At 42.2% G+C, this 19,904-nt stretch overlaps 1 protein-coding gene across 1 annotated transcript in view; it reads right to left on the bottom strand.

The window, feature by feature from the left end:
• The window catches only part of LOC105539315, a 149,775-nt gene extending 130,255 nt beyond the window's left edge, over positions 1 to 19,520 (bottom strand). Inside the window, exons 1-4 of the mRNA XM_011979533.1 lie at positions 19,370 to 19,520; positions 14,884 to 14,958; positions 4,056 to 4,151; positions 3,613 to 3,667 (exon numbers count right to left, since the gene is read on the bottom strand). Coding sequence (XP_011834923.1) covers positions 3,613 to 3,667; positions 4,056 to 4,151; positions 14,884 to 14,958; positions 19,370 to 19,520 — 377 coding nt within the window. The remainder of the gene's footprint in view (positions 1 to 3,612; positions 3,668 to 4,055; positions 4,152 to 14,883; positions 14,959 to 19,369) is intronic.
• Positions 19,521 to 19,904: the final 384 nt, after the last annotated feature.

The following is a 19,904-nucleotide window of genomic DNA, read 5'->3' as shown; positions in this document are numbered from 1 at the left end:
AGATTTTTAGTGAGGCCACCAGCTACCAGGTCATGTGTGAAAGTCCTGAGTGCTGTTCGTGAAGTGTCACACAAAGGCACTGTTCAGAAAGCCTGTAATAAAATATGTGCATCTGGTCCCCGTTGGCACAAATTGGTTTTATTGATTAGTTTATTGGATGGCGCCCAGTGCTGAGAAAGTTCCCAAGAAGATAATAGCCACACAGTGGCTGAATGATTTAATTAGAGAGAAAGCATATAGACACGCAAAGACACCATGTGGAAGCCAACAGCATAGGACAAGTCATGGAGAAGGTGCCATGAAGGGGGTGATAGAGCCTCGGTTGTAATGCCCACCTGCCCTTCATTGATGGTCTTGCTTTGCCACTTGTTAGCTGTATGTCCTTGGGCACATTTCTTAACCTCTCTGAGCTGCGGTTTCCTTATTCATAAAATGAGCAAGATACTATTAGTACCCATCCTTAGAAGCTGAGTAAGCATTAAACGAATTAATGATGCCATCTGCTTCATTTGAGTAGATGACGTAACCCAGAATTTCAGTCCTTCTTGGCACCTTCCTCTCTTCACTCCTCACACTCATAAACTCAAGTCCTTTTGTTTTTCCTCCTGGGATGTCCCCGCTCCACTCACATCTTCCGTTTCTACTCCTGCCGTCCTCCCAGGCTACTTTCACCTCATCACTAAGTTCCTGGAATAGCCTCTTCACTGGTCTCCCTGATTGTAGCTGACCCACTGCAACAACTTAGAACTCTGGAACCTGAGCAATCATTTAAAACGTAATTCGACTATTCACCCTTCTCTACCCCTTGACTGTAGCTTGAACTTGTCAGGGCTTCCCACTGCACATACCCTTCATGCATCCTTGTTTGTCTGCAAGCTTCTCCCCACCACTCTCACCTCACACCTGCCTGATTCCTCATGACCCAGCTACACTGATCTATTCTGAGTTCTTCCAAGTGTTCGTGCTCTGTCTTCCTGCAGAAACTTTGCACCTACTATTACTTCTACTTGAATACTTTGCTCCTTCTTTTCTCTTAGTTTTCTTCTGCTCATCCTCCAAGTCTCAACTTGAATGTCATTTTCTTGGGCATTTTTCTCTGGACTACCAAATAATCAGATCATCGAGAGGTGCAGTTTATCCCTCAGGAGCCTCATCCCAGTATATTCATTTATTTATACAATTGTTCAACTCATACTTGGCCCCCCGCTTGTCTATCCTCCCTGTAAGGGCAGAGGTAGCACCTGTTTGGTTCATGCTTTTGCCCCCAGGACCTATTGTAGCCCCTGGGATTGGGGAATGTTCTATACATTTTGGTTGAATGATTGAATAAAGAAATAACTGATGAAAGGAAAGAGCTGAATACAATAAATGATACACCAGCAGCAGCATTCCATACTTGTGATAGATTATTATTGTGGTAGTTTGTGGGGGCAGCAGAGAAAAAGAATGGTGAAAGGGGCTTAGAAATACATGTGTTCAATGCTTTAAAAACTGCAAAGGAGTTTAGTGCAACCCCTCACAAGTGCAAATGATGCCAGTGCCCTGCCCAGATTCCTGTGGTAGTCACCTACACACCCCGGAGGCTGCTTATTTCAAACACGTAAGGCTCTCTGCTGAGAGGGTTTGGTTTGTATGTTTTGTTTCTGGATATAGGAGCCCTTTCTACAATTACTCAGGACAAGCCATGTGTGCCACAAAGTTGGCACCTCTGGAAATAACCTTCAACCATTAACGGCCAGGGTTTGGAGGAAAATGCTCCAGCTTCCTCTCCCCTTGTTGGTTTGCATCACTTTCTCATTTCCTACTGGTATTTCCTGGGATCACTTCACAAGCAAACCACTTGTATTTGATTTCTTTTTTAAATTTTACTGTATTTTAATTTCTGGGATACATGTGCAGAACATGCAGGTTTGTTACATAGGTATACACGTGCCATAGTGGTTTGCTGCACCCATCAACCTGTCACCTACATTAGGTATTTCTCCTAATGCTATCTCTCCCCCGGCCCCCCACCTCCTGACAGGCCCCAGTGTGTGATGTTTCCCTACCTGTGTCCATGTGTTCTCATTGTTCAACTCCCACTTATGAGTGAGAACATGCTTTGTTTGGTTTTCTGTTCTTGTGATAGTTTGCTGAGAATAATGGTTTCCAGCTTCATCCACGTCCCTGCAAAGGACACGAACTCACCATTTTTTGATGGCTGCAAGTATTCCGTGTTGTATATGTGCCACATTTTCTTTATCCTGTCTATCATTGATGGGCATTTGGTTCCAAGTCTTTGCTATTGTGAATAGTGTCACAATAAACATACGTGTTCATGTGTCTTTATAGTAGAATGATTTATAATCCTTTGGGTATATACTCAGTAATGGGATTGCTGGGTCAAATGGTATTTCTGGTTCTAGATCCTTGAGGAATCACCACACTGTCTGCCACAATGGTTGAAGTAATTTACACTCCTGCAAACAGTGAAAAAGCATTCCCATTTCTCCACATCCTCTCCAGTATCTGTTGTTTCCTGACTTTTTAATGATCACCATTCTAACTGGCATGAGATGGCATCTCATTGTGGTTTTGATTTGCATTTCTCTAATGACCAGTGATGATGAGCTTTTTTTCATATGTTTGTTGGCTGCATAAATGTCTTCTTTTGAGTCATGTCTGTTCATATCCTTCACCCACTTTTTTATGGGGTTGTTTTAATTTTTTCTTGTAAATTTGTTTAAGTCCTTTGTAGATTCTGAATATTAACCCTTTGTCAGATGGACAGATTGCAAAACTTTTCTCCCATTCTGTAGGCTGCCTGTTCCCTCTGATGCTAGTTTTGTTTGTTTGTTTTTGCTGTGCAGAAGGTCTTTAGTTTAATTAGATCTCATTTGTCACCTTTTGCTTTTGTTGCCATTGCTTTTGGTTTCTTAGTCATGAAGTCTTTGGCCATGCCTATGTCCTGAATGGTATTGCCTAGGTTCTCTGCTAGGGTTTTTATGCGTTTAGGTCTTAGGTTTAAGTCTTTAATCCATCTTGAGTTAATTTTTGTATAAGGTATAGGGAAGGAGTCCAGTTTCAGTTTTCTCCATATGGCTGGCCAGTTTTCCCAACACCATTTGTTAAATAGGGAATCCTTTCCCCATTTCTTGTTTCTGTCAGGTTTGCCAAAGATCAGACTACAACTTACAAGGGATGTGAAGGACCTCTTCGAGGAGAACTACAAACCACTGCACAAGGAAATAAGGGAGGACATAAACAAATGGAAAAACATTCCATGCTCATGGATAGGAAGAATCAATATCATCAAAATGGCCATACTGTCCAAAGTAATTTATAGATTCAGTGGTATCCCCATCAAGCTACCATTGACTTTTTTCACAGAATTAGGAAAAATTACTTTAAATTTCATATGGAACCAAAACAGAGCCCACATAGCTAAGACAATTCTAAGCAAAAAGAACAAAGATGGAGGCATTATGTCACCTGACTTCAAAGCATACTGCAAGGCTACAGTAACCAAAACAGCCTGGTGCTGGTACCAAAACAGATATATGGACCAATGGAACAGAACAGAGGCCTCAGAAATAACATTAGACATCTACAATCATCTGATCTTTGACAAACCTGGACTTGATTTTGTCTGCGCTCATACTCTGCTCCTGAGAATCCCATGTGATACCTACAGTTTCACCGAGACAAGGGCAAACTTCAAGTTCATCATGATTTGGTCAAGAATTGTCCAGAGATCTAAGCTTGATCTCAACACATTTTACCTTGCAGGACATGCTTGAAGTCCTGGGATAGACACTGTAGTTCCTGGTTGTGTTTCAGACCCACATCTGAGGTGGAACATGTGCCCTCTCTAAGGATGCTGTTTTAGAAGGAACTGCAGAGAGTGACTCAACTCCCTGAGAGGTGGGCAGACCCCCTCTATGCAACCCAAACCCTGGAAGAACTGAGGGGTGCCTTTTCAGTGACATCAGCTTGTAAAAGCAAGAGTTAAAATAGAAGGAAATTTAGAAAACATTCTTTTTCAATCCCAATGTGTCTCAGAGCTTCTTACTTACCTTCCTTTTGGCTTCCAACACATCCCATGGAAAATGGTGACTTCCGCAGCGATTCAGTAATTCTCAGATGAGTGAGTGTTGGTGTGTGCACAAACCCTGGTAAAAAGGAAGGATGAGGGCTATCGGATATTGGGGAGAGAACGGCATTCAAAAGTCCACTTCCTGTAGCTGACTCTCCACCAGACTTATCAGATACATATACCAAGGTCCAGTGAGTGCAGTGACTTTCCTCAATTATTTTCTTGTTAGCAGAACTAAAACAGAGCCCCTCACCCCCTCCCTCCACATCCAGACTTTCTCTCCATTCTTCGTTTTATCTTTCCTCTCCTAAGAACTATCCTCTGTAATCTCTAATCTAAGTACTCACCTGTGATCTGTAGCCAGCATTTATTTTTGTTTGGCACCTAAATCTCGCATGAATACATAATTGATTGTTAATCATATCTCAGTGTTTCCACTCTGGGTGGCCATTTTACATTTTTGCCATTGAATCTTAAGACCGCAACTATTGTGGTTATTGTTGCCATTGTTGTTCCTGTTGTAATATTTAAGTTATTCAAGTTATTCCTTACACAAGTTTGCTTAGAAATAACAGTGTAACCAGAGTAATGGTTGCCAAGATGCTCAATATGGTCAATCAAGTCTATGGTTCAGAAAAGATGTCTGATTTGACAACTTTTTTGGGACTTAAGCAGTCTGGAGAGCACTCCCCTTGAAATCTCATTATTCAAATGTGGCCCAGTCTAGCCATACACACTTTTAGACTTTGAGATCCTCCAACAAAGGACGTGACTCCCTGAGACAAGCCCATTCAGGCAGTGAGGGACACAATCAGACTCACTAATTGATCTCCAATTTTTCTGGAAAAAAATATTGATCATAAGAGGCAAATGTGAAAGAAAAGGATGTACTTAAGGCTAAGACTTTAAAGTAGAGTCAGGAGATTGTGAGAGGATTGCACCCATACCTGCTGAGTCAAACTACAGGATGTTCCAATAGACTTGGATAATAACAGAAGTCAGTATACTCTAGCCTTTAACATCTCTCAGTTGGGATACCCTAATTAAACAATCAGAATGGGTTTTCAATTTAGGATTTCTGCATAGCCAATGAACTTTCTTTGAAAACAACTTTTTACGGAGAGCCCATATTAAACAAACAAACAAACAAAAAAACCCTTTCCTGAGTTTGTATAAGAGAATTCCAGAAGGCGGTAGAAGATTTGTTTAAGTGAGAAACATGAACAAAAGAGCCAAGGCCTTTTAGTTTGGCAGCACTGGAATTGGTAAGAAGTATCTGAGAGGGACCTTTCCATCGAGGTTGAAGGAAATCCTGATGTAAATTTCTCTTCCAACAGAGAAAAATCACCAGGCTAAAGGTTGTGATGTTTTGTGTCTTTGTCTCCTGGCAGCACACTGTTGAAAGATTGTGCTACCAGAGAATGATTTTTGCCTTTAACTTTAATTATTTCTTTATTATATTGGAGAATGTCTCCTTTAATTGACTGAATATTAAAGCCGGAGGAAGCTAAATGCATTTGCCATCCAGTGATTATTTCAAAAGGTAACAACTCATATTTTCCAAAAAATGCAGACCTTTAACAGGACCAGAAGCAATTGTAAAGTTTCCACTAATTTTACCAGTTGAGTTTTGATGATGCCACTTGTTCTTTCCATTAATGTGCAAAACTGGAAATGGTAGGTGCAATAAAAGGTGTTGTTATATGGGGCATATTTCACAAATGTGTTTTATAACATGGCTAGTGAAATGAGTTCCTTGATCATTATGTAGCTCTGAAAGTATGCCCCATCTAGGAATAATCTTTTCTAGTAACAGTTTTATAACAGCTGAGACAGTGGCATGTCAGCACGTGAACCATCTACCTAATGAGAAAACACAAATCATAACAAGAACATATTTATAACTTTGAATGGGAAGAAACTGGATGAAATCCATTTGCCAAATCTCAAAAGTTTCACTAGACAGGTCAAGATGACATGTAACTGTCTGAATTGTCTTTCTTGGGTTGAATTTTGGACAAACAATACAAGACAATTGTGCCTCTTTGGAACCCTTAAAATGTTTTCCCCATGAACACTGTTTAATGAAACTCATAACTTTGTTTAAAAAAAAAAAGGCCAGTGTTAAAAATCCACCCCTAATGTGCTTAACTGAAGTCAACAAGGTCATTTCTCTGGCCATCACATGTTAAAATTTTAAAATTTTGAATATCCCTGGGAGGAGTCCGGACACTTCAGCCTGGCAAAGTCTTCATCATGTCCTGCTGCTTTCTGCTGACAACACACACACATGACTGTCCTGGCTTTTGAAGGCTCCTGGGCTTATAATCTTTGCTAAGGCTCAGTTCAAATAGAAAATCTTAGTGAAAGTTTTCCTGACTACTAAGGCTGAATGAATCCCTGCCTCCCCTAGGTCTTCTCACCAATATATAAGAAATGTGCAAGATTCCATTAGAATCCATCATTATGATGCAGTGGGGACACCTCCCTCGCCTCTCCCTGCCTCCTCCTCCGTCTTTTATTTTCATTAAGATGAACTTTACATAGCATAATTGATCATTTTAAAGTGAACACTTAAGTAGTATGTAGTACATTCACAATGTTGTGTAACCACCACCTCTGTCCAGTTCCAAAATATGTTCATCACCCCAGCAGAAAACCCTGTAATCCATTAGGCAGTTCCTATCTCTTCCCGCTCCAGGGCCTCAGCCCCTGGCAACCACCAATCTGCTTTCTGTCTCTGTATTCTTAGCACTAGGTATGTAGTCAGTATTCAATCAATTTTTTTGGTGGGGGGCAAGTAAATGATAATTGGATGTGAGAAGAGGCCAGGGGTGGCCTGGCAGCATCTTCACATCAAGGGACCCCATGATTGAGAGAATCACTGGATCCAGACTGCCTCAGTTTTGTCATCTGTATAGCTCAGCAAGATAGCTGAGCTCTTGTAACTCCATTTTCTCACCTACAAGATAAAAACAATAATAGTATCTACCTTTAGAAGTTGTTATGACAATTGAATGAGTTAATGTGTAGAAAAGCCTCAGAACAGTGCCTAGCACATAGAAAGCTGGTGTAGGGAGTGTTAAATGCAACTGACGCCATACTCCATTGATGTCGGAGTCTCCTGCGAGTTCGTCTTCCAAGAGAGAATCAGAACAAAAATCTAGGACTAGAAAACTGCCATGCTGAGATGGAATGGCTCTTCATAAAAAAGAACATTCACGCTGTTTGCTCTTGAGTCATTGTCTGCTTCTGATTCTACTCCTGACACCTGGCCACCCCGCTCCACAGCCCTCCCCTCTCCCAACACCCCGACTCCTGTCCCAACCTAAGTTTTGACCTTGAATTCAACAGAATGTAAATTCCAGGAAGATAGAGACCATGTCTTCTTTGTGCATCTCTGTATTCTCTACCGTAGCACATAATCAAACTCAATGATTGGCTGTGGATTAAATTGATAAATTCCTGCATAAAATGATCTATTATTACGACCATAAAGCTTCAGAATGCATCAACCCCTTGCCACTCAGTGGCTCCCTGTGCCTCAAAAGGAAACTTGTCAGAGCTCAAAAGCTCATGCAAGGCCTGCTCCTCCCTTGACTTCCTGTCTGTTCACACCTCCTTTCACCACCTCTGCCCTTAGTAGGACATGGAGGTGGTGCAGACAGACAAGACCACTGATCCCTGGAGTTTTTTTTTTTTTTTTGCTGCTGAGCTCATCATACTGCTTTACACCCCAACCAGGCCTCAGCCTTGATGTAAAACTCTCCAGTTCTATGTAAATAATGGTCATAATTAATAATAAATGAACGGCCTGGGGAATTGCAGAGCAGGATTTAGTGCTGGAGATTTATACAGCTGCATTTGGTGCCAGTGTAAGATGTGGATATGGAAAAAACCCAGGGAGCTATCATTTCAGAGCCAGGGCACTGCTAATAAGCACTATGCACCCAGCAGCTCACAGCCTCATAGAAAACCACACATTTTCCTGGGTGTAAAGGAGAGGAGGATATTTTTATCTTTTTGATCTCTGTTCCTCTAAATCAGGGTTAAGCCCCCAAAGTCCAGGCAATTTATATGGGGCAAGGCAGAAATCTGAACATGAAGAAGAAGCTGGAGAAAGAATTTGGACATACAGAAGAAAACTGAAATAAGGACATCGTGTACTTTTAGGAGAATTGATGGAATCAATGGGTCTTGAACAGATGATAAAGACCTACTTCTGCAGAAAGAAAACAAAAATGCTTCATTCAATGCATAAATGGGGGAAAATCCCTGCAAGCCTCTTAGCTCTAAATATTTCAGATGCTCTAACTGGGCACTCACTGAGTGCATACATTGAGTTTTTTCATAACATACAATCCTTTAAGTCCACACACGTCTATACTTTTTAATCCAATTCCTCTACCTTCTTCTAAATCTTGATTTCCTGAGTTGGAAGTTAGCACTTGCAAACATTTTGAAGGTCACTTGACTAATCAACTGCTCATAGTTACAAGGAGGCAGGAGATGGAATAATATCAGGTTGTTGGCGGGATTTCCAGGCAACACAAGCAAGGGGCTGAGCATAGGAGCTCATGTAAGAAGCTCTTAATGAATGAAAGCTATTGCCACAATGTTCCAGGTTCAGGTCTGCCTCATGGTCATGCATCATCCCATTGACTCCATGTGAAACAAACTTAAGATTCAGGCTACTACTAAAAAGTGCCAGATAACCAGTGGCTCACAGTCTTGTAAGAAATCAGAGTTGTTAACACACATTATTTCTGGGTGTAAAAGAGAACATTCTTGTTCTTCAAGTATCATTGTCCTTAATTTATAGAAATTAAGGCTTATTGTTAACAAATTTGACCAAGAAAACAGCTTACAAATAACAAAACCATGATTTGAACATAGATGGGCAATTTTCAGAGCCCATGCTTACTTTATGCCCTTCTCCTTCCCTGAACATCAATCTCAACTCTCCTGGGGCTCCAGGTTAACATCTTCATGTAAAGAAAAGGGAGAGTGGGTGCTAGAAACTCTCAGGGCTCACCAGGTCAAAACCTATCTGACCAGACACAATTCTTTCCAGTGATGAATAAGGAGACACCACAGACATATGCATATCTTGTAAGATACTGGATAAGAAATCATGATGGCCATGTGGTCAAGATGAAGTGAATATTTCAGATGACGGGCTATTGGAGTAGACCTTGAGGTGGTTTCCAGTGTCAGTCTTAATAAAAAAAATCTAAATTTTTATATATTCCGTGTATAGTTACAGTTGTGACCTGTGCATGGTACAGGGAAGGTACTAAAAGAGACATCAAAAGACAGGTCAGGTTCCCTAGGAGCAGAGCCTGAGAAAAAGGACTTAGGTGCATGTGATTTTATGAGGACATTCTTTAGGAGAAAACTGCAGGGAATAAAAGAAGCAAGATAGAAAGGAGATAATCAAGAATGTGATGTCAAAGAAAATTTAGACTTGGCCTGATTCACAGGGGGTTCTAGAGCATAAATTATACTGCCAAATTACCCTCCCCTTGAGGCAAGGAGGCTGGCTTTTGTACTCCATATAAATCAATTATGTCTCTGGGCTGCCACTTCCAGGGTAGGATGTCCCATCAGTAGAAAGATGTTGCATCTGTTAATAACCCCAGAGAAGGGGAACACCATGAACCATTAACAGCCAGCACTCACCCACAGCAGCTGGAGAACGGTTGCATGACAGTGTGCACAGATCACTGACTACAAGCATTTTTCCCCTCAGGGATGAAAATGCCAGGACAAATGAGGACAAATAAGTCCTATTTGACAGACCTAGCCAGGTGCTGCAGTTAGACTGTGTCTCCCAAAGTTCATGTGTTGGAAACTTAATCCCCATGCAATAGTGTTAAGAGGGTGGAACCTTTAAGAGGTGATTAGGTCATGAGATATCTTTCCTTGTGATGAATTATTGAGGGAGGGGGTTAGTTGTCATGGAATTTGATTCCTGATAAAAGGATGAGTTCAGTTCCCATCCCCTACTTGCGTGTTAGACCTTCCGCCATGGGATGACACAGCATGAAGGCCCTTGACAGATGTTGGAAACTTGATCTGGGAATTCCCAGCCTCTGGAGCTGTAAGATATAGATTTTATTTCATTATAAATTGCCCAGTCTGTAGTATTCTCTTATAGCAGCACAAAACAGACTAAGACACCAGGCAATATTACAATAGTTAAAGAAAGGCCAAGAGACCATGAGAGTGGGTATTATTAAGGCTCGCATGGAAGATGACTTTGAGCACGAGAACAGTGTGGTGGGTAGCATTATTGCTCTCAATTTTTTACTCTGTTCAGTGATAGAATTAAATGTCCCTGCAGTTTCCATGGCCTCATGGTAGGCTTAGTGCACTTTTTCACTCCTTGATTTGGTCCTGACCCATGCCCACTTGCTTCGGCTAATGGGATATTAATGAACTCCATTGGAATAGAGACCCTAAATGTGCTTATGCACATTGGCTTGCCTCTCCCACTGCTGTGAATCTCTATGAGAAGAGCATATTCCCAGTAGCTGGTCAAAGAGAATCATGTGGAGTAGACATAAATCCAACTTGCAGCCATGAGCCAAGTCCAGCTGATTCTAACCAAGCCCAGCTGAGACACAGCCGATCCACAGACTATAAACAAGAAGATAAATGTTGTTGTAAACCGACTGCTTTGTAGGCAGCAAAATCTGACTACCAGTGATGGGGATTTTTAAAGGACAGAGGAAAAGATTATAACTTTTCACTCTTATAAATGGAACTAAGATTTTTTTAGGACAGCCACACTAAAGACACAAGTTGAAGAAGAGGAGAGAGTTAGCGTTTCTCCATCTCCTGGTAATGCCATCCCTCCTTATAGGTGTTTGTCTAGTATACCTTTACCTGGCCTAGAAAAATAGTCCAATGACATCATTTCCCAGATGGAAAGTTGGAGGCTCAGAGAGAGTAGGTAGTTTTTCACCCCTGCAAAGCTCATATTTGAACCATAGAGAGGAAGTCAAAACCCATGTTTGCTGATCCTCTGTCCTGGGTTTATTCATTAGGGCATGTTTTATGTAGCTGATGCTGTTGATGCCATACCCCACATCCCCCAGTTCCCCTGAGTTCACCTGCAGCTCTACCTGTCTCCACCTGCCTGAGGGCTCTCTCTGGCACCCTTGGAGCTTGTGGAGCTGCAAGCAAGATCACACAAGAAGAGCAACGGAGTTCATACCTTTGGGGCAACCCTCATCCAACAGAGGATGGAAGGAAGTGGACAGAGTTCCAGCCTTTCTGTCCATTGGGATATTGACTCTGAGGCTGATTGTTCATCAGTGTAGAGCCCAGGGGTACCACCCATCAAGATACTCTTTATTGGCTCTGCTGTCCTCCCTGTCACACTCTCCGCACTTCCTCATTGTGTTTTGTGGGGCTATCTCCCAAATAAATGATCTACTCTCAAGTCCTTTTCTCAAAATTTGCTTCAGGGGAGAACCCAAACTAAGCCAACTACACTTCTCTTCAGTGCTTGAGGCAGCAGGAATTGGTAAGATTTGAGAGGGCAAGGGGAAAAATGTCTTTATTAATAATGGTTTGATCAGAGAAGCAGAACTACTATGCATGACATAAAATGAGGGCTTATGATGGGGATTAAACCTTCTTCAGTGCTAGGAGCTGGATGAGCAGTCTGTGCAAGTCTGTCACCTCTGGATCTTCTCAAGGCAATCCCTTAAGCTGCTATTTTGGCATTTTATTTCAAAAGACTTACACTTTAATACAGCTCCTCCACAAAAAGAGGTCTGAGTAGTTTTTCTAGATGTACGGTACATTTCTCCAAACAGAGGCATTAAATTAAGTGAACAAAATTTATGTTGGGAAACCACTGGTCAAAATAGTTGAAGTAATTTGCTGACCTGGCATGTCAGTTGACATGCTTGGGCCTTCTCTGGGAGAAACGAGCATCATACGTGAAGATAAATGGCAACATCCCTGGTTGCCCAATGGAAAAGCTAAGAGACCACAGCTCTTTGCCACTTTTGTAGCATTATTGCCTCAAAATGATTTTCCCGAGTGTGCTTCAAAGAAGGTACAGGACTTACACATTCTAAGGGATGAATGTCATGTCCAATCAGTTTTAGTATCGTTGCTTTTTCTAGCACAGAACTTTGAGAAAATTGGCACAGGTAAAAATTATGTGTTCCATTCATTGTCATCCTTACTTGATTTGTGTCTAAAGAGTGTGATCTTGAATAATGAGAAATTAAAACTTGGCATAAGAGAAAGAGTTGTCTATTTACCATATATGTGCACATGCATGTACACAAAACCACAGTGCAGGATCCAACTTCATAGTGATAAACATATTCCAGCCATTCAATGACATGATCTAATGAGACCAAAATGAAAAATGAGAGGGGAAGACAGAGAAAGAGAGAGAGAGGGAGGGAGAGAGAGAGAAAGAGAGAGAGCAAATGGAATGTAAAAAATAAATAAATAAAATAAAATAAATAAATAAAATAAAATAAAATAAAAAATAGAGTATAGTTACAGAAGGAAAATATTTCAAGATAATCACTTCTACTGATATTTTGAAAAGCTATTTATATAATTTAAGCAGGCAGATGTATATTTATAAAAATATTTTTGAATTAAAAAATAGAATTTTGTTATGTAATATATTGCAAAAATGGGCACAAGTTCTTTCCCTCCCTATAGCCATGCCATTATTTTTCCTCCTACACTAACTCTGATTTTGGCCATGTGACTTGGTTTGGTTCATGAGACAATAGTAAATGTGGCACAAGCGAAACAGGAAACGTGCTAGCACATTGGAGATTTCCTCTCTTGCTGTTCTTGGAAATCTGCTAACTGTATGTAAATGAGCCAGGGCTAGCCTACTGGATGACGAGAGACAGGCAGCCCAGCCACCTCTTTACCCCAGTCAATAACTAGCCAACTCCCAGAAGCAGAGCTGCCTAAATGACAAGAAACTAACCACAAATGCATGAATGAGCCCAGTCAAGGCCAGCAGAGCAGCCCAGCTGAGCCTAGTTCATGTTGACAATCCACAGAAGCATGAGCTAAAAAAAATACCGTGGCTATCATTTCAAGCTACTAAGTTTTGGGATAGTTTGTTATGCAGCAAAACCTAACAGATATGGTTGACATTATGATATGAGATCCAGGAGAAGAAGGAAGTATAAAACAAGATCCTTACCAATAGAACCTACAATCTGGTTGAAAAACAAAGAACATAGAATAAAATATCTAGTCAGTGAGGCAGCAGGATGTCTGTCACCATTGTATTCTGGCTTAATAAATTATAGAAAAGGTGCTAATTAGGAGGTATAAGCAGGAAGTGAGAAAGAAGTAAAAGGTGTCAGCTCATAATGTATCTTTCAAGAAGAAAGGCTTGAATTAGTGCAACCTAGGGAGGTACATGGCAGGGAGAGACACAAGAAATAGGGAAGGTTAGTGAGGTGGAAGCAGGAGGCCTTGGGATCTTGGCCAAGGCACTTAGCATTAAAACAGAAAGCAATAAGCAACAGCTCAAATGTCCAGACATCATTTAATATTTCGTAAATTACATAATGCATTTGCCTTAGAGGCTGCACTGAGATGACGATGAGAGATAATAAAAGTAAGAGTCATAGATATCTGGGGCTCCATCTTCCCTGCAACCTTCTTCTCTTGGGAGCAGGATCAAGTGGCACCGAACTCCGTGATCCAACTGGCAACTCTGGGTTGCCCTGGTATTACTTTAGGCCCTCAATTAACCCAAGCTAGGACAACAAATCCTTCCAGAAGGATAAAAAGAGGGGAAATTCGAAGTCTCTCCTCTCTTTGATGTTGAGAAATATAAAACTTGGGAGCTGCCATCAGCCATGGTTTTGTCCTCATGGGAGAGAAAACAACACTATCACAGAAACAGACACAAAACCGAAGCACACACCAAATCCCCACGTGCACGTGGGGCTCCTGGGCCCTGGTGCGTCCTTGTCAGTTTCCTTCCCACTTCCCTTCTCAGGGTGGTGCCACCTGTCTTTGGATGTGGCTTGGGCCAGGTTTGTGACCAAATCGTTACTCTGTGAAAACTGAGGTGCATAAGTAACATGCAGATAAATCTTCCCCAAATGGAATCTGGGCTCTCTTTTTTTCAGGCACCTACCTGACTCAGAACAGAAAGTGTACTGGGTTAAGGATTTTTAACCAAAGCCAGGAAAGAGCATCAATTGTGGTTTTACGGTGACTAGAGAGGAAGAGAAGGATGCTCTTAGAGTGGGAAAGATGAAGGGCATACCATGAGAAAAAGGGAAACCTGTACTGATTGAAAAACTGGAGAAAACCCCTTTCCCCTCCCACTGCTGTGTGTACACAGATGGAACTGGCCCCTGATGCCCTGCCATCCCTCAATACTGCCACCTCTGTGCATTTGCACATACTGAGCTTACCTCCTGGAGGCTTTTTCTGCCTCCCTGCCCCCTTCAAAGTCATGATGTGTCCTCCGATCCTCCTGTCAGAACAACTCTCCCTTTTCTGTGTCCTCCTAGCAATCTGGGTCACACCCAAAATACTACATCCTGCCTTGCATTATTGTTGATTGTCACATGCACAATCTCCCCATCAGGTATTAACTCTGAGAGTGTAGGGAGAGAAGGCAGAGGAGTTGAGAATATGATAAACTCCACGTAGTTTGCATGGATGAGCTCACCATTGCGGGTGATCCTTGTTTTGTCCTCTCCTAGGTGTGGTTCAATCAAGGCTCTAATCTTCCTAAACCGGGAATTGGAGAACAGCAATTTTAGTAATATCAACTTTACCACAGGCATCCTCAGTGGCAATGGAGTCTGGCAAGCTGATACCTGGTAACCAGGCACACTGAGCAAATCCAGGATCTGTTAGAAAGGGGAGTAGATAGCGGATTCCAGCCAGAGGTCTTCTGAAAAGTCATTCCGCTTCTCACACCAACTCAGGGAGCCCAGTAAGGAAAGTGTTTTCATCCATTCATCTGGGCTTAAGATGTGATTTAGGACAGGTTCCTCATCTTTAAAATGGGGATGAGAATCGTCCCTAGCTCACAGCGCAGTCCTGAGGATTACGGGAGACAACATGAGCATGCTGAGAGCACTCAGGTGCTCAGGAAGTGTGAGCTACTCCAGTGAACTGTGAACAGCCAAGATACTGAGGCCAAAAAGGCCATGTGACCAACTTATAGACCAGAGCATGGGAAGAGCCTGCTGCAGTGTGTGTGAGTCATAGTCGGCCTCCTGCCACCATGAAGGAGACATGGTACAGCGGCAGCCTTGTCACTGATCTCTGCCTACCTTCTAGATCCCCTCAAAGACAAAAGACACAGGCTCCAGTGTCTGGGTGTCTGTTGTTCAGAGCAGGCATTGCAATAAGACAATTCAGTGGTTCCATAGAGTACTCTTTGCTGTGTCACAAATCCTGCCAGGCCCACCAGGCCACCAGCTCATTCACAGGACATTTTTTGTCATGAAAGTGACAAAAGTTTCAGCCAAGCTCATTCGGGAAATGCTAGTCCAGAAACCATTGCTCTTCTTTCTTTGATGTCTGCACAAAGCAGTAAACACAAGGAAAGATCGGCTTCCTTGGAGTCCAGGCAAAAAAGCAGCAGAGATAAAAGGCAAAGAAATTCCCTCTGTGGTCAGCTTTAGACTGCTTCCGCCGTAGATTACAGTGAGGAAGAACTGAGCAGAGAATGCCTGCAAAAGACTAAGAGGCCAGGTGTAGGAGACAGGGAATGCCCACTCCCAGGAGCAACCTGCTTGCCTGATTCTGAAACTGCCTTTCAAAATTATAACTAAGGAAATTATGACAGTGAAAGACATCAGACCTAACCAACTCCATCTTGCTTATAACCTTGAAACTGTCCTTAGCCATTCCCGGGCATAGGCTGAACTAACCTTGGGAAGGAAGTCAGTTTATAGTTTAAATAATAGCCCTTCCCAAAAGCTAAAATGTTCTTGTAAAATGAATGAAAGGCCACCAGCCACCAAGTTAGAATAGGAGGGTATGGAATTCTAAATATTACCTGCCATTATTCTGGAGGTCATAAGATTTACAACCTTCCCAATTACTCTCAAAGGTAGCATCACTATTGTGAACCTAAGATTGTCCTTTTGAGATGTCTTTTCAGATTTTTGCATTTCTAACAATTAGATGGTCCCACCTGGACCTGTCAACCAGATCTGTGGCCCCCACCCAGGAGCTCAGCATAAGAGAACAGCTTCAACTCCCAATGATTTCATCTCCAAGTCAACTATTCAGCACTCCCGATTCACTGACCCTCTATCTACCAAATTATCCTTAAAAACTCTGATCCCCAATTTATTTAATCTACTACTCAAATCGGGGAGACTTATTTGAGTAATAATAAAACTCCAGTCTCTTGCCTCTTGCACAGCCAGCTCTGCATGAATTCTTCTTTTTTTTTTTTGAAACAGAGTCTCACTCTGTCACCCAGGCTGTAGTGCAATGGTGTGGTCTCAGCTCACTGCAATCTCTGCCTCCTGGGTTCAAGTGATTCTCTCACCACAGCCTCCCAAGTCTCTGGGAGTACAGGTGCATGCCACCACATCTGGCTAATATTTTTTTTTGTATTTTTAGTAGAGATGGAGTTTCACTATGTTGGCCAGGCTGGTCTTGAACTCCTAACCTTGTGATCCACCCACCTCGGTTGCCCAAAGTGCTGGGATTACAGGCGTGTAATCCCACCCCGCCGAATTACTCTTTCTCTATTGCAATTCTGCTGTCTTGATAAATTGGCTCTGTCTAGGCAGCAGGCAAGGTGAGCCCCTTGGGCAGTTGCACTTCCTTTTGCCCGTCCTCCTCCCTTCCCTTCCTTCTTCCCCTCCTTTATTCCACCACTCCTCCATCATTCCTTTCTCATCTCCATGTCTTTTCTTTCTAACTTTTTTTCTCCTTAGCATGTATTTCCAGAGTGCTCGTTGTACTCAAGGCACCATGCCAGGTGCAGGAATGAGAATGGTGATGGAAAAACACATAATCCTTGCCATATGGGCAAAAACCTTTTGTGTGGAGCAGTATATATGGGGGTGATAATATACGTCTGCTAGCCAGTGGAAATGAGCCCAGAGCAGAAGACCTGTGGTCAAGTGACACATGACTGGCGTAGGGAGAGGGACCATGCTCCTGGAGGGTGGACTGTGTCTAAGTCAAAAGTACCAAGAATAGGATGACTTTCTCCTTTATTTTGTCACAAGGCAAAATACAGCATCTCAACTCTGTAGTGCGGGCTAGTTCATATTCTCGTCATGTGAAAACCCTCCAAAAGGTTTTTTTTTTTTTTTTTTGAGACGGAGTCTCACTCTGTCCCCCAGGCTGGAGTGCAGTGGCGCGATCTCGGCTCACTGCAAGCTCCACCTCCCAGGTTCACGCCATTCTCCTGCCTCAGCCTCCTGAGTAGCTGGGACTACAGGTGCCCACCACCACACCCGGCTAATTTTTTTTGTATTTTTATTAGAGACGGGGTTTCACTATGTTAGCCAGGATAGTCTTGATCTCCTGACCTCGTGATCCACCCACCTCGGCCTCCCAAAGTGCTGGGATTACAGGCGTGAGCCCCCGCACCCGGCCCAAAAGGGGCTTCTTAGAATAATATTTAGGGTCCTAACTCTCAACTCCACCTGACACCTCTTCTGATGCTCTAGCATCCCACCAGCCTCCTGGGATGCAGCAAACCTGTTCCCACCTGGGACTCCTTGTCCTTGTGTTATCCCTTCTTCTTCCTCACACACCACTCCCTGGCCAGTTGGGCCATGACTGGTTCGCGCTCAGTCCCCCATCTCAGTGCAAACATGCTCACACCCAAGAAATTACCACCAACCTCCTCATTAATGTCCAGTTTAATTTCTTCCTGGCAACTATGACTCCTTCACTTCATGGCACTGTCACTCTGAAAGTGTGTTTTTTATATTTCCTTGTTTGCCCATTTCTTCTCTCTTTTAAATAGACAGCACCGACTAATAGTGAAAAGTGTAGACTCTGCAACTAGACCACCTGGTTCTACTTCCAGCATTGCCACTTTCTAGCTATGTGGTCCTGGGCAGGTTACTTTAGCTCCCTGTGTCCCAGTGTCCCCCTGTGTAAGATGGGTATGTGACAGTACCTACCTCATGGGCAGTTCTTCAGAGGCAGTGTGGATGCCTGCAGTGGTGCTAGGATAATGTGTGGCACTCCGGAGGTGCCATGCAGCACTTGCTGTTACAGCTGCTTCATATTGCCCACTGAACTGTGTGTATGCAGGTTGACCTGTGCATTTGCAAAGTGACTAGAGCATAGTAGTTGCACAATAAATGGCTGTTGAATTATTCAAACTAACAGGGATCACACCAATGACAAGTCTTTCAGTTATGTATGACAGTTTTGCCAGGCTATCCTTTCCTGAGAAATTTATTATTTGGTAATAATGAATCGATAAGCACATTACTTAGTAAACATGCATAAAGGGTACTAAATGATTTGAAAGAAAACAAAATCATTCTAGAGGAGAAAAATATAAAGATAGACCTCATGTGTAAGTGCTTTGGAGAAAGAATTTTTTGTCCTCGGTGAGTGTGGATGTAGCACAAGGTTTTCATTAATTTGAGGGAATGAAGACTAGGGTTGCTCTCCAATCCTAAGGGTCTTGTTCTCCTAAATACATTGTTGAGGAACTTTACACTTTATGAGAAAAAAGTTTATTTGAGAACCTATGAAATTTTTTTCATTTAAGCATTTTATTTTGCATTTGCTGTAATATAGTAGTAAATAAAATACTTAATGAGAAAATATAATGATATTTTTAATTAACCTGACTCCTGTTGACTCCTGTGGCTTCAACACATTTTGACATTTTACCTATTTGTGTATCGGTGTAACTCTTGTAAATTTCTTCTATTTCTCTAACCCTGTCCCCCTTCATTCTGCCTAGCCCATGATGGGGAATCTAGGCAGGGAGGCATAATAATGGTATCTTCTAATACTTATTGGACACTTACTGTATGCCAGGAACTCTTCCATGTTCCTTACGTATATTTACTAATTAAGCCCCTTGAAAGTCTCTGTAGTAAATAGTATTATAATCCTGTTTTACAATGAGAAATTAAGGATCAGAGAGGTAAAGTCACATGCCCAACATCACATAGCTATTAAGTGGCAGAGTAGAAATTTGAATACATGTCTTCAAACTCTAAAGACTGTGCTATTCACCACTGCCTTACTACCTTAGATTATTTTTCTGGAAAAAAAGAACCAAAGAACAAAACTTTATGGTTATCCTACATGGCCCTTGATGCCTCCAGACATGAATCCTGGCCTTGGATTTGAAGGTTCCTCTTTTCAGCCCACTACTTGTTGCCCCGAGCTGGTCCCCAAGGAAGCTTCCTAGGACAGTGCCAATATCTACTGCCCTAAGCTTGGACTTCCCAGCCATCTATTACCCTTTATTGGCTTCAGAGTTATTGGGAATTCTTAATTAGGTGTTTATCCTATTTTATCCTATTACAATGACATTTTACCAGCACCAGTATTTCAGAAAAGACACCCTTTTAAAAGTTCATGGCCCTTTGTTAATTAATTCAGAGATGTCCTCTCCCTAAATTAAAATCTTCCTATCTGGCTGGGAAATACTTTTACTATCTTTGCTGCCATAAACTGGCATGTTCTTTAACTCTTTCCTGTAACATATTTATCTGAAAGAATATTTACAACAAATTTGCACAACTAAAAAAAGTTGGGGGAGGTGGCCATGGCCAAGATGGCTGACTAGAAGCAGCTAGTGTGTGTAGCTCTCACAGAGAGGAACGGAAGGGGTGAG

This window comes from Mandrillus leucophaeus, unplaced genomic scaffold (assembly GCF_000951045.1).
Source record: "Mandrillus leucophaeus isolate KB7577 unplaced genomic scaffold, Mleu.le_1.0 Scaffold202, whole genome shotgun sequence".
Classification (NCBI taxonomy): Eukaryota; Metazoa; Chordata; class Mammalia; order Primates; family Cercopithecidae; genus Mandrillus; species Mandrillus leucophaeus.
Note: the sequence above shows the minus strand (reverse complement) of the source record. Positions and strands in the feature narration are given on the sequence as shown.